The sequence below is a fragment of the Radiomyces spectabilis genome (genome assembly GCF_025331425.1).
Source record: "Radiomyces spectabilis strain NRRL 2753 chromosome Unknown BYT42scaffold_5, whole genome shotgun sequence".
Lineage (NCBI taxonomy): Eukaryota > Fungi > Mucoromycota > Mucoromycetes > Mucorales > Radiomycetaceae > Radiomyces > Radiomyces spectabilis.
Window position 1 is genome coordinate 613,594 of NW_026251930.1, and position 12,346 is coordinate 625,939.

The 12,346-nt window shown below is 42.0% G+C and overlaps 3 protein-coding genes across 3 annotated transcripts; 2 read left to right on the top strand and 1 right to left on the bottom strand.

Annotated features, from left to right (window-relative positions):
• Positions 1–167: 167 nt before the first annotated feature.
• Positions 168–3,031, top strand: BYT42DRAFT_565228 (Cullin repeat-like-containing domain protein). The gene is made up of 11 exons (XM_051567846.1): positions 168–242; positions 301–564; positions 620–704; positions 766–880; positions 959–1,061; positions 1,133–1,389; positions 1,469–1,846; positions 1,921–2,092; positions 2,155–2,471; positions 2,531–2,664; positions 2,720–3,031. The coding sequence occupies exons 2-11, from the start codon at positions 516–518 to the stop codon at positions 2,820–2,822; spliced, it is 1,713 nt and encodes a 570-aa protein (XP_051424380.1). The 5' UTR covers positions 168–242; positions 301–515; the 3' UTR covers positions 2,823–3,031.
• An 813-nt stretch (positions 3,032–3,844) lies between these two features.
• On the top strand, positions 3,845–4,793 carry BYT42DRAFT_565231 (uncharacterized protein). Its single transcript, XM_051567847.1, has 2 exons — positions 3,845–4,089; positions 4,259–4,793. Exons 1-2 carry the CDS (start codon positions 3,979–3,981, stop codon positions 4,445–4,447), a joined length of 300 nt encoding a protein of 99 aa, XP_051424381.1. The 5' UTR covers positions 3,845–3,978; the 3' UTR covers positions 4,448–4,793.
• A 227-nt stretch (positions 4,794–5,020) lies between these two features.
• On the bottom strand, positions 5,021–6,842 carry BYT42DRAFT_565236 (uncharacterized protein). Its single transcript, XM_051567848.1, has 6 exons — positions 6,346–6,842; positions 6,214–6,276; positions 5,861–6,142; positions 5,532–5,795; positions 5,363–5,465; positions 5,021–5,304 (listed from the first exon to the last, which is right to left on the bottom strand). Exons 1-6 carry the CDS (start codon positions 6,584–6,586, stop codon positions 5,133–5,135), a joined length of 1,125 nt encoding a protein of 374 aa, XP_051424382.1. The 5' UTR covers positions 6,587–6,842; the 3' UTR covers positions 5,021–5,132.
• Between the last annotated feature and the right edge of the window lie 5,504 nt (positions 6,843–12,346).

The window sequence follows — 12,346 nt, forward strand, 5'->3', positions numbered from 1 at the left end:
GACCAATATGACGGTATGGATGGTATCATTACAAGTCATTGACACTCTTTAGAGTTTCGATGTAATGCAAAATGTCAATGATGATATTTTATTCATCGAATCAGAATGGGAGAGTCGTGATTTTTAAATACCGAAAATTGAGATAGGAGATTCCAAAAAAGAAAAAGGTTCATTTCAGGCAACAGAAGCAGAACGAGAAAGGTCCTACGTTTTCAAAAGTCCGAATTGATCATCATGCAGAGGCAAGCAAGATGAACACCATTCACCAGCTCATTGCACGATTCTCACATCCTTTCTTAGGACACTGCGCAGTAATCCCAATCGCTTGGACGATGATGCAACCGAACTAGACTATCTCCAAAAACAGCTGGGCCGGATGGACGGTCTCTCAGGCAAACTAGCGAGTATTATGCAGGCCAAACGTGTTTCGACAGCAGAAATGAGTGACACTGACCATGAATTAGGTTGGAATATTGGATAGCTTCGATGACCGACTTTTACGACTGGAAACTTCTATGCTGCCCATCCATAAATCCACCCAGAATCTAACTCGTCTCGCCAACAGTATGTCAATGGCACATCATGATAATTTGGCTCTGTAACCAATGGTCGCTATTAGACATTGATGCAACCCTCAAAGCAACAGAAAGTGTGGTGGACTGCTTAAATCTACCGAGTAAAGAAGAAGCTTATATATTAAAGGGGTAAATACCGACATGACGCGACGGTGGCAGTGACTAGAGCTGACCATATTAAGCAAAATAGTCCAAACGAAAACAACGTGTTGCCTTACTTGCAAGCGATGGGTAAACTCAAGGACGCCGTGGATACCGTCGAAAGGAGCCAACTGCGATCAGTGGATAAGGCGGTTCATCAGACGGTAAAAAACGATGCTCACTCACCACGCGCGAACAATTTTGCAACGAATCACTCGTGATCCAACCTTGTCATTTTATAGAAACAGCTATTGAAAGCGGGAATGCTGCATCTGGAAACTCTATTCCGTAAATGGCTTACTTCCTTGAGCAGTCCAATGGATGTCGATACCATGCTCAACTCCCGTAAGCAAACTTGAGGACGATAAATCGCAAAATCATGGATGCACTCATGATTTTTATTTGATGTGAAATAGATCGGGATTTGATGAACTCCCATTCCATGAAACAGTTGACACAACTATCTACGTATATCGCTACTTCGGAACAGGAGATCGGTTATACTGTTGATTTTACCAAACCTTACATTGAAATCCGATCTGCTTATTTGACAAAGTCGCTTCATTCCTTGGCACAGTCTGTGCAAGGGTCCGAAAAACATCAAGGTGCATCCTATGAAAAAGGGTCGAGCGAATTTCTCAAGTACATTGAATGTTTTGTTAAGATGGTCAAGGTATTTCATATATCTGCTAAAAGACTAATGGGTCCACTCGAGAAAAACGCATGCAAAATACTCACTTGGAACTGCGTAGGCTGAATGCGAGTTTGCAGAAAAAATCCTGGGTAACCGATCACGGCGAGCAGCGGCTTTACAGGGCAGCATTGCCCCGGCCTTGTCAGAGTTTACAGCTGCTGGTCGTCAAGTGAATGCTAATGCCAAGCGACTTTTCTATGGAGATGCGGTGTTTGTATTCGACATCCTCGAGAAATACGAGAAGGATTACTCCTCCTTGTGGGGCGATTTGGGCGAGGAAATCAGCTTGCCCCAACTGACTGAACTGGCTTCTGCGTTCAAGTTAACGGCGTTACGATGCTTTTATGACTTTATGGAGGACGTCAAAGGCAAAAAGGAGAATAACGCTTTCCTCAACTTGAGTAACGATGGTACCGTTCACGAATTGACAAGTAATGCAAGTATCTTTCCCATGTATCGTACTTGAATGATCGTTTTTTTCCTATTGGTATTGACAAATCATTGTTGTAGACATTGAACTATTTGAAACGTTTATATGTGTGGCGAGAAACAGTGGAGCCTCTGCTTGTTGCGTTGGGCGATGATGGATGGCATAACCCGATATCTCCTTCCGTGCTTAATAATCAACGAGGACCTTCCGGTGAATCAGCAATGGGAGCTGCCCTATTGCAGAAATTCTTTGGTATTATTATTGAATCTGGTCGTTCACGCTAGATTAACTGATCAATTGCTTTTGGATCATAGTGGATGCCTTGGATCAATTGACGATATCTTTACAAACCAAATCTCGCGGTTACAAGAAACCTACCTTGGCCACAATCTTCTTACTGAATAACTACAATCATATCCTGCGCCAAATTCGGTCGCCACCTTTGAATATGGTATTTGACGAAGGTACAGAGATGAAGTTTGGTCGTCTCGTGAAAAAACAGCTGGACAGTTATCAAGAATCATGGAAGCCGTGCGTGGAGAATTTGATGGATGTTACTTACGTCCGGGGAGGATCGATAAAGAATGCGATGGGCAGCGCGGAACGTCAGCTGATCAAAGATCGTTTCAAGGTATGCGAGAATGGTTGACGTCGATTCGATCTATCATGTCTCATCGTATCTTTTTGTAGAACTTCAACACAGAGTTTGATGAGACATGGCGCGCTCAAACCACTTATGCCATTCCGGATGCGGAGCTGCGAAATCAAGTAATTCGTGACGTGAAAAATGTCATTGTCCCCATGTACGGACGATTCCTTGACAAGTAAGTGTTTCCGACGAGTATCACTGGAGGAATCAATGCTTAATCCCTGCTTTAGATACCAAGGAACGGATTTTACCAAAAATCCTGCCAAATACATCAAGTACGATAAAGACAAATTGGACAAGATGATAGGTCATTTGTTTGAACCAACCGCTTAATGAACATTTATTACAAATTATCAACGATTCCCCGTATAAGATTTTGTTTGCCCCTTTCAAGCATAAATGTGAACCTACAGTTTATGATGTATCGCGAACCGTGAATGCTTAGGAGCATATACTACATTACATTATATATGCATATAAACCTGCGAAGAATAGTACAGACGAAGAGTTAACTATAAACAAAATAAAATAAAATAAAAAACCTCCTGTCTGTATATTGAGAGATTCCACGCGCTCACAACAAGACAGAATGATACCATGTGATCCTACAAAATGCACATCTATCTACTGATCATGCTGGTGCGGAACATATGATAAAGCTCATCTTACGCTGATGGTATGCATTGGAATAACATGCTACAGGACGTCATTGAGCTAATTAAGGCATGTGGAGAATGCCAAACACAGCATCATTTGTAAAGATGTATTGTGGTATATCCAACACTTGTCGTTCTATCCATCCTAGACTGGTGTTCCTAAACAGGAAAGATCGGGGTTTAGACGTGTTTCCATTCTGAGTGAGCTTCTCCATTAGAACGCCGATTGAGCCTCTTCATCCATATCTTGGATCTATCGCCGAGATCAATTCATACGGGTAACGCTGTCACATCACAGCATGTGGATCCTTCCAAATACACCTTATAACCGAGGATTTCTCACTGATAATTATTGCTTCTGATCAAGATTAAAGTAAAAATAGGCAGATCACAATGAAGGGTCGAAATAAACATATTCAACATGTCTCAAAGGATTTTCACTGTCTCTTTTGTTCTAAATTCTCTAATATATCACAGTCATCACCCACTGCGACCAATATATGCATATATTTGTGGTAATCATTGGACTGTCGACCTTGTTGGACCATTCAAGGCATCTAACAGTAACAATCACTACGTGCTAGCCATGTTCGATGTTGTGCAAGAGTCTCTATCTTAAGCACTATCCAAGCAAACAAGCAGATACACAGAGTAAAAACAGTCGCACAAATACTTTGTGACTTTCGCTATATCCCGAGACATCAATCTGATAATAGAACCCTGTTCAAAAATAAGCTTATGAGCACTTTGCTGGGAGCATTACATAAACTACAGTATTGGCAAATAAGCCAAGGGGCTGAACATCATTGGGAACACTACCTTCTAACCACTAAATGGATTTAAACGACTGTATTCCTAAACGATCAAACTCTCACATTTATCTGTCATGCTTGCACGCAAATCAAGTTCATTCCAGGATTATCGTAAAGCTTCTTACAGTTCAAGTAAGTACATGTCAGATAATCGATCATTTAATTAATTATTAAAACAAATAATCATACGGCTGGCGGCGTATCTCTTGCTTTCAAGGAAAGTGCTGAACTATATGGTAATGCCAACAACAAAATTCGATGACAAACACCGGATTGATCTCGAACTCTAGCTTATTTGTAGGGGCCTTTTACCGTGATCACTGTCAAGGCAGAAACATTCGTGATACTCGTCATCGTCAGAGATGGCATTCAAGTCATTGTCATTGTCGCTGGAATCCTCCTTCGACGAGCCACATCATACAGTATCGTCAGGTACATCGTCGTCCTCATCATCCCGGCCGGAGGTGGAACAACGTATGATTTATTCTAAGGATTTGTCAGTAATGTCTACTACATCAATATTGTCGATATTTGGTTTTCACGAATTTCGAGAATGCTTAGGGGTATGAAATAGAGTTCCGCTTAATCACCTACTATCGATGATGAGCGGAACGAAACTGTGGGCCAGGACTTCCACGATGATAAGCGCAGAGCAACGTTGACGGACTTCAGGGTGAACGCCATTAATGATCCTAGAGGAAGGCTGTCGAGAAGTGAGATTGAAGTGTGTGACGAATTGAGAGATAGTTGGATGGATCTGTCAAATATAGCAGAACCCGCAGAAGCTGGATACGAGGGATCCTGGAAATGGCGATTTGATCTGAGATTTGTCAGCGGTGAAATTAAATGAGCTTCATGCTGCAGCATGACAGTACAAATTACCGAGTAATCAGCAACCATGTTACGGTGCATTGAATCAAGCCACAGTTTGAGTTACGATGTTATTCGCGCCGATTTTGGTGTTGAGGTCGATCAAAAATTCTTATAAACCTTTTGTTACGAAAATTAAGGAGGATTTCAGAAGCGATTTTATCGATGTACGTACAGCGAGGCACTTTCATATCTCGAAACGAAACTTTTAATTTGCTTCATCTGAATTCTGTCTACTTTTATGTAACCAACAAAATACGCAATCTGGCTAGGCAACTACTACGAACTTTATTTCCACTCCGCAATTACACAAAGGAGGATCGATTTCTGGCAACGCCACTATATTTTGACCGATGTACCGGTCCTGTTCGGCATTTAAACTTCGTTAATATTGATTCCTGCTTCAATTCCATGCGAGTGAACATTTCAATCCGGTGGGGATGTAGCACCACCAGCTCCTTAATACTTCTTGTCAGCCTAAGATTGAAATGTGATAAGTTCAATTGCGTTTATATTCTTTATTTGCGATACTTACTTCATGGTTTTTTGAATGTCGTCTGGGTCCGTAGAAAAACCGGCGTAATCGATGACACACAATCGAATTTTCTTGCTCTTTGTAGTGAAGTAGGAAAACATGTCTAGTAAATATAAAATAATTTTAAGCAATTTCACCACGGTAATATATACGGTGATTTATATATTACCCTGCGTATTTCCGTCGTAACTGGTGGGGCCACTGTCAGCATCTCTGGCCAGGATGGGTTCATTGGCCGTCGAGCCATCCGAGACGAAAATCTTTCGGCAGTGGCATCGTTTTTTTAACCTTTCGGCCATGCAAGTGATGAGCCTTGCTCTTGTTGACGGAAGTTCCTCGCCTGGAGATTTTCTCACGTAGCCAACATTGACCCAATCTCCATCAGAGGCACGAATGTGGGATAGGAACAAAGCATAGTCATCTTCGATAACGTCTACGTATAAAAGTAAATGTACTCGTTAGATCAAGCTGAACGTCTAGATTGTCCATGATACATACTATTCCCGCATTCTTTCAGATGGAATAACTCCCTGCAATGTACGAATTTGCCGTTTACCCTCTTTCTGATTGGGGAGCCAAAGTGATCGTGGTGCTTGCTCAGTAATAGGCCAAGCTGTCGCGTAGTCATCACACTGCTCAACCTCGGCAATTGGATTGCTAAACTCGTGAAGATGTCTTGAGTGGTGAGCCACTTTTTGTCATATAGATCGGTAGTATCTATGTTGTCCTTGGTGAATAGAAGTTTGGCCATCTTGAGGATTCCTTGTGTTGAATAATTTTCTAATGCAATCGATTAAGTATATAAAATTAAGTACGTAAAGCGTAATCGTGTGCTTATTTGCTTGTTCTACCTGGGGCTGCGTCCTCCTCGCTCGAAGAGCTGCTAACACTTGATTGCTCCACTTCATCCGATACTATAAATTACAAACAAGATTGCAATTTAATCAATTCTCTTCTGACAGGATCATAACACATACACTTACCTGTGTCCTCAATATCTGAAGATACAGGGCTGCTGGGCGGCGTAGAAGGATACCGTCTGTATTTGTACGGGTTTTTTCCAATTTTGGATTCACTCAATGCAATGGGCTCCAGATGTCCGTTATTTTCAAGGTACGTCGCGCCAAGGGATACCTGCGCTAAAGTCTCTTTGGCCCTTTTCCTGTTCTCTTTGGTCGGCTCCAAATCCAAGACCAAGCAACATGCTTGTCCATATGTGATCATTTTGAGAATATCGACAAGATAAAAAGAGCGAAGGATATAATATGTGCAAGGTAAAAAAGTGGCGATATGTAGGATAAATCAATTAAGAACAATAAAAACAGTTCAGAGCAGATGAGAGTAATAAAGAAACGATGAAGATCAGTTAATACTGATAGCTGCGGTCGATTCTGGAGTATAAATTGGAGAAAAGGAAAAAGAAGGAAAGAAGAAAGAAGAATATGTATTTCATATTTCTGTCGATTCTGGTTGGTAGAAACCTTTTTCATCTTGAACCTGTGAGCATATTGTGTAACCAGGATTGACAAGTTTCGCGAAAAAGATCGGCTTCTAACGAGCTGCTATCTCGCTAGAAAAAGACGCGGAAAGTTTCGATTCCAGTATACTTGGGATCGGCAGGTTCGATGGTGTAAAGCACGTGAAGTATCATGAACGATCAAAACGTGGGATAGCTTCGCCAAGTCCATGCGCATTAAAGTTTGATGGATTGGCGAACAGATAAGAAAGTTTGTTCCATGGGTGGCGCATGCGCGGGTCATTGGCCTTGGGATCACCGCAACCCTGACACTTCTTGATAACGGAGTGCCAATCCATCAAACTTTAATGCGCATGGACTTGGCGAAGCTATCCCACGTTTTGATCGTTCATGATACTTCACTTTCTTTACACCATCGAATCCGCCGATCTCAAATATACTGGAATCGAAACTTTCCGCGTCTTTTTCTAGCGAGATGGCAGCTCGTTAGAAGCCATTCTTTTTCGCGGAACTTGTCGTTATCGTTACACAATATGCATCCAGGTTTCAGAGGAAAAAAAAAAAGTCAACCGAATTGGGACAGAAAATACACAAGCAATGAAAACGGGAGAGTCCCATATGAATAACTAGACCTACCATAAAACTCCTACTGGACCTATGGAGAATGATTGCTTATAAAGTCACTACAAATATGGTTTGCAATAAATGTGACTTCGGCGATGCATTTGTTCAAAGAAAACCAACGGAATTAATCGGTACCAGGCTTCACGCGAAAAACAGAAGTGGGTCATTTCTTTTTGCTTTTCTTTCGGACTTTGACTCATTTTCATGGACCACAGCGGGAAATGTTAATTTTTAATGGAATTTGATGGCCCATCAAAACTCATCCCAATTCATTGGAATGGAAAATCAGCTCTTATGGGCTTACAGTGGCCACAGTATATTCTTGAATTTCGTCGCATCAAAAAAACTGCTAAGATCTTTGTCTTTCTGTTATTACAATAACAACGGCGAAAGCAAAATATATTAAGAAGTGCGATAGGTCTACACATGGCCAAAATCGTCTTGGCTATGAGATGCAAACTACGGTTGCATATAGTCTTCATCAGCGCCATGAACGGAACCGTGTCCGAAACGGAACATCGAGTGAGATAGTTACCGCGGCACTCTTGACGCATTTGGTCACTAATTATGAAATATTCTTGTAACTAGATAACACCACCGGTGAAACTTCAGCTACTTCCTTTGACTGCTAGAACAATCGCACACTCAATTTACTATAACACGGTACTTATGCATATTTTTCTTTAGTAATGGACTTGGATTTCGGCACCGAAGAACCGTTGGTCCTGGAACCGGAACTGGTCTCTTATCGTAAAGCGGAGCCGAGGCTAGGGACTTGAACTGAATTACGATGATGAAGCTGCCCAAGTGAATGGAGATCCTGCATTCGCTGAAAGTGGGACGATCGTCAGGAATGGTACAATATGCAACGAACAGTGATAAAATCAGTTGCTCAGGGTTTTATTTCATAGAAGTTGCCTCTGCAACGGTGCACTTCATGCAAGTAGTTCTCGTTTTGTACCGGTTTGATCTTTCACAAGAAGAGGCGCAGCGTTGTTGTTGCGCTTCTTCGGTCTGGTTTTGGCTGCGTTTGACAAGGAAGTGTAACTGCCAGTGACTCCAGCCACTGTGCGGAAACATGTAGGCTTCGATGACCTGCGGAGCATGTTGTCTAGTTTGTGGATGTTCCCAGTGCCATAGGGTATATTCTCGACAAAAAGCCCCTCAATGCTGGACTTACGTTCTTTTTCTGCAACACGGCCGTGAATTCCATCGACAACCTTAGAAAGCATTATTGTCTATCGGAAACGGTGCACCCACGAAAGAATACCCGTACAACGCCTTGATTCAAAACTTGAAGGTATCCTTTCAGCGGCCTGGATTTGAGCAGAAAGTCAAAATGGCGAACTCGTAATCTGCAAACCAGAGAATGCCTTTACAATGTCTATGATGGCACCATGTGGACTAGCATTCGCGCCCCTAATGATGCTAGCCTTCCTTTTGTTGCGCGCACTGCTGCTTACATTGAAATGGTTCGTCTTTTATAACATTTTATCTTTTGTTTTCTTGTTTCTGTACGCTTAACACACATATTTATTTCTTTCTAGTCGACTGGTTTCAGCCATTTCGCAGGACACAGTATTCATGTGGAGCCATCTACCTCACTGGTAACAAACTGCAGCGCGACGAATGTTCCAAAAAAGAAATGTCATTCTTGTTAATGTTATGTCTGGTCCTTCCGTAACCCAGCACGGCTGACATTGGCAGCTATTTGCAGCCGTTGGTCAATGAACTGAAGGAGTTGTATACCGGCGTGCCCATAACGACCTACCAGAGCCCAGAAGAAGTAACCATGGTGAGAGCAGCACTATTGATGGGTGCGTGTGACATCCCCGCTGCTCGCAAAGTGTGTGGATTCTCTACACACAACAGTGCCCCGTGCCTGCTACAAGTGAAACAGGTCTTTTCCCCGTACGCGAAATCAACGAAGTAGTTTCATGGGTTTAAACACGTCGACTTGGGTCAAACGACAAAATACCAAAGCTATCTGGATGCATTATGCTGGATAATGCAGACAAACCGGAAGGAACAAAACGGATAATGTGAGAGGAACGGGTGTTCGCTCGACTCCTCTTCACGAATTGCATTATTTTAATATGGTTCGTTGTGTGGTGTTGATGGATAAGATAAAATATAAAAATAGAAACCTTTTGACTCGGATTTATTTGAGAAAGAAGAGATGGGTATTCAAAAAGTGATGCAGATCAATTCTTTATATAGTTTATGACGGATCGTCATTTGACTATAATGTATTATATGAAAACGTTTATTCTGTAGGTATTGCCCGTGAATGTACTATGGACGAACAGCCGAGAGGATATGTGCATCCTTGTGACTTTTGGGTGACAAGGAGACGGTGAATTTGTGAATGTGTATCGCATTTCATGGCACGTGTGATATGGATGGATAGAGACATTGAGTACAGTGAGACTGTTGTTTTCTCGAAAGAGATGATCTCTTTAGTATCTGATATTCAAAGATAATAACTGGTATCGGGATTTGAATGTACAAATAGTGTGTAACTACTCTAGTGTCTCTTATCTGCTTAAACCGAGGTAATTCTTATCTAGTGGTATATGAACCCTATCTATACAACATTACCCCCCTCCAGGTTGAAGCAGGCTCTGTTACATGGTCATGTCGGTAAAAACCTCTAAAAAACCCTGTGGGAAAAAATACATGAGGAAAAGACTAGCTCATGAATTACAGAGACTTATGCGCTTAGTATGGAATTATCTTTTGAGAACCACCACTTATTGTCTATTGCGCTTACTACGTCTGGGGTTGACGTTTTGTGTTTTACCCTTGCGTTTCACAGACTTATCTTCAGGCAGATTCATTTCTGTCTCGTTTGATCCACGTCTGTTCCAATATTCCATAATAAATGCAGGGTCGGTAAATTTATCAGCGGTGAGCCATTGATCATCCTCGGCGCCATAACCTTTCCATCTTACAAGGTATTCGCGTTTGCCTCTAGGACCTTTATGATCAATAATGGCTTGAATTTCGTATAGTTCATCTTCGGGAACCACATCATCTACGTTGATCAGTTTCATTTCAGAGGGCGAAAAGTCTCTGGGCATAAGTGCACCAGTTTCGTCTTGAAGAACATATGACCCACCTTGCGTCTTGCGCAGAACGGTGTATGGGCCTTCATAAATAGGAGCTAATTTACCAGCTCTATTTTGTACCTTGACCATAACGTGACTTCGCTCTGGGAAATCCATGAGTCTGTGCTTGGTATCAAATTTGTCCTTCATGTTGGAACCATGATGCTTCACTTTCTCTTGGAGTGCCGGAAACACAATATCCATCATGTGTTCCACACGCTTCATCAAGTCTTCATGTGTCATTCGATCTTTCGGTACAGCGTTTCTTGAGCGGTAGTCCACAAAGTCATTTAATCGTCTTGCAAACATAAGAGAGAAAGGCGAGGATTGAAGTCGTTTTGATATGCGACTATTGATGTGTAATTGTGTGCTGGGAACGTAGTAGTCCCAGTCTTTGCCAGCACCTTCTATCTTTTTCCGCAAGATATGTATCGTTTCCTGTACATGTTGTTCAGCCACACCATTCGCTCTTGGATGGTAGGGTGTGGTCATCCGATGGTCAATTCCCAGGTGTTCAACAAACTTCTTCATGAACTAATTCTTGAATTCAGAACCATTGTCAGATTGTATAACCTTGGGTATGCCAAAATCACAGAATACTTCCACAAATGCTTTGACGAGTGTATCTGATTGTTTGTTCGGTAAAGCACGTAAAATGCAGAAACGAGTGCAAATATCCACAGGTATCAGAATGTAGTTGTTACTGGCATTAGATGTCTTGTGAAAATTGATAAGATCAGCAGCCCAGTAATCTCCAGGAAGGTATGCATAGATTGGTCTCAAGGGATTATAACCTTTGCCCTATGTTGTAGCGTTGACATTCAATACATGACTTGACCAATGTCACAGCATCTTGAATATATTATTCCAGTGGATACCATCTGCATGGATATGTCGTACGATATGTTCAGCTCCTTCATGACCTCCAAGTAAATGTGCTTTTTCCAAGATACCGTGTCTTTCATTCTCTGGTGGACACATCGTATCATCAGTTGAAGCAGCGGATTTAATCCTGAATATTTTGTGTCCATCAATAGACTTCTTTGATACAACTGGCTTCGGTCCATTGACGATAATACCCCCCTCCAGCTTGTCATCAGGGATAAACAAGCGAGAAAGAGAGTCAGGGAGAACATTCTGAACACCAGGTAAATGGACAACCGTAAAGGTGTAATCGAGGATAGTGTCCAACCAGGTAAGCATCATGGGGTTTGCAATCTTCTGAGTGTGAAGATAAACAAGCGCCTTATGGTCCGTATAAAGTGTGAACGGATTACCCCAAAAATACTGGTGAAACTTCTGGAGAGCATAAACAATGGCCAATAACTCTCTCTTCGTAGTTGAGTAGTTGCGTTCGGATTTACTGAGAGCTCGAGCCATGAAGGAAATGTATTGTTTCCTTTTACCTTGCATAACCAATACCATAGTTGGATGCGCCATTTGCGACAAGGAATGGCTTGTTGAGATCAGGATATTCCAGCAAAAGCTGTTGAGCCACTATATCTTTAAGCATCTGGAAATGCTTAGTGTGCACATCGGTTCATAGGTTTGTTAAACTACCAGCCGAACGAAGTGCATCGATAGAAGCACTGATGGTAGTAACGGTAGGAATATGATCGCGGAAATAATTGATAACACCCATAAATTTCTGGACCTCCTTACCAGTACGTGGATTGGCCATGACATCACATTGGTAAGTTTGCGGCTATCAGGTACGACGCCTTCAGCTGAAATGCAAAAACCAAGTAGGAAGATGCAAGATTGCGCAAAATG

Excerpts from the sequence above, each read along its gene's own strand:
- BYT42DRAFT_565228 (XM_051567846.1), top strand. The coding sequence starts at position 516 with ATGCTGCCCATCCATAAATCCACCCAGAATCTAACTCGTCTCGCCAAC. Across the intron at positions 881-958 it reads ATAAGGCGGTTCATCAGACG|AAACAGCTATTGAAAGCGGG; the intron begins GTAAAAAACGAT and ends GTCATTTTATAG. Across the intron at positions 2,665-2,719 it reads TACGGACGATTCCTTGACAA|ATACCAAGGAACGGATTTTA; the intron begins GTAAGTGTTTCC and ends TCCCTGCTTTAG.
- BYT42DRAFT_565231 (XM_051567847.1), top strand. The coding sequence starts at position 3,979 with ATGGATTTAAACGACTGTATTCCTAAACGATCAAACTCTCACATTTAT. Across the intron at positions 4,090-4,258 it reads TAAAGCTTCTTACAGTTCAA|GGGCCTTTTACCGTGATCAC; the intron begins GTAAGTACATGT and ends GCTTATTTGTAG.
- BYT42DRAFT_565236 (XM_051567848.1), bottom strand. The coding sequence starts at position 6,586 with ATGATCACATATGGACAAGCATGTTGCTTGGTCTTGGATTTGGAGCCG. Across the intron at positions 6,143-6,213 it reads CGAGGAGGACGCAGCCCCAG|AAAATTATTCAACACAAGGA; the intron begins GTAGAACAAGCA and ends CGATTGCATTAG. Across the intron at positions 5,305-5,362 it reads GACATTCAAAAAACCATGAA|GCTGACAAGAAGTATTAAGG; the intron begins GTAAGTATCGCA and ends TTTCAATCTTAG.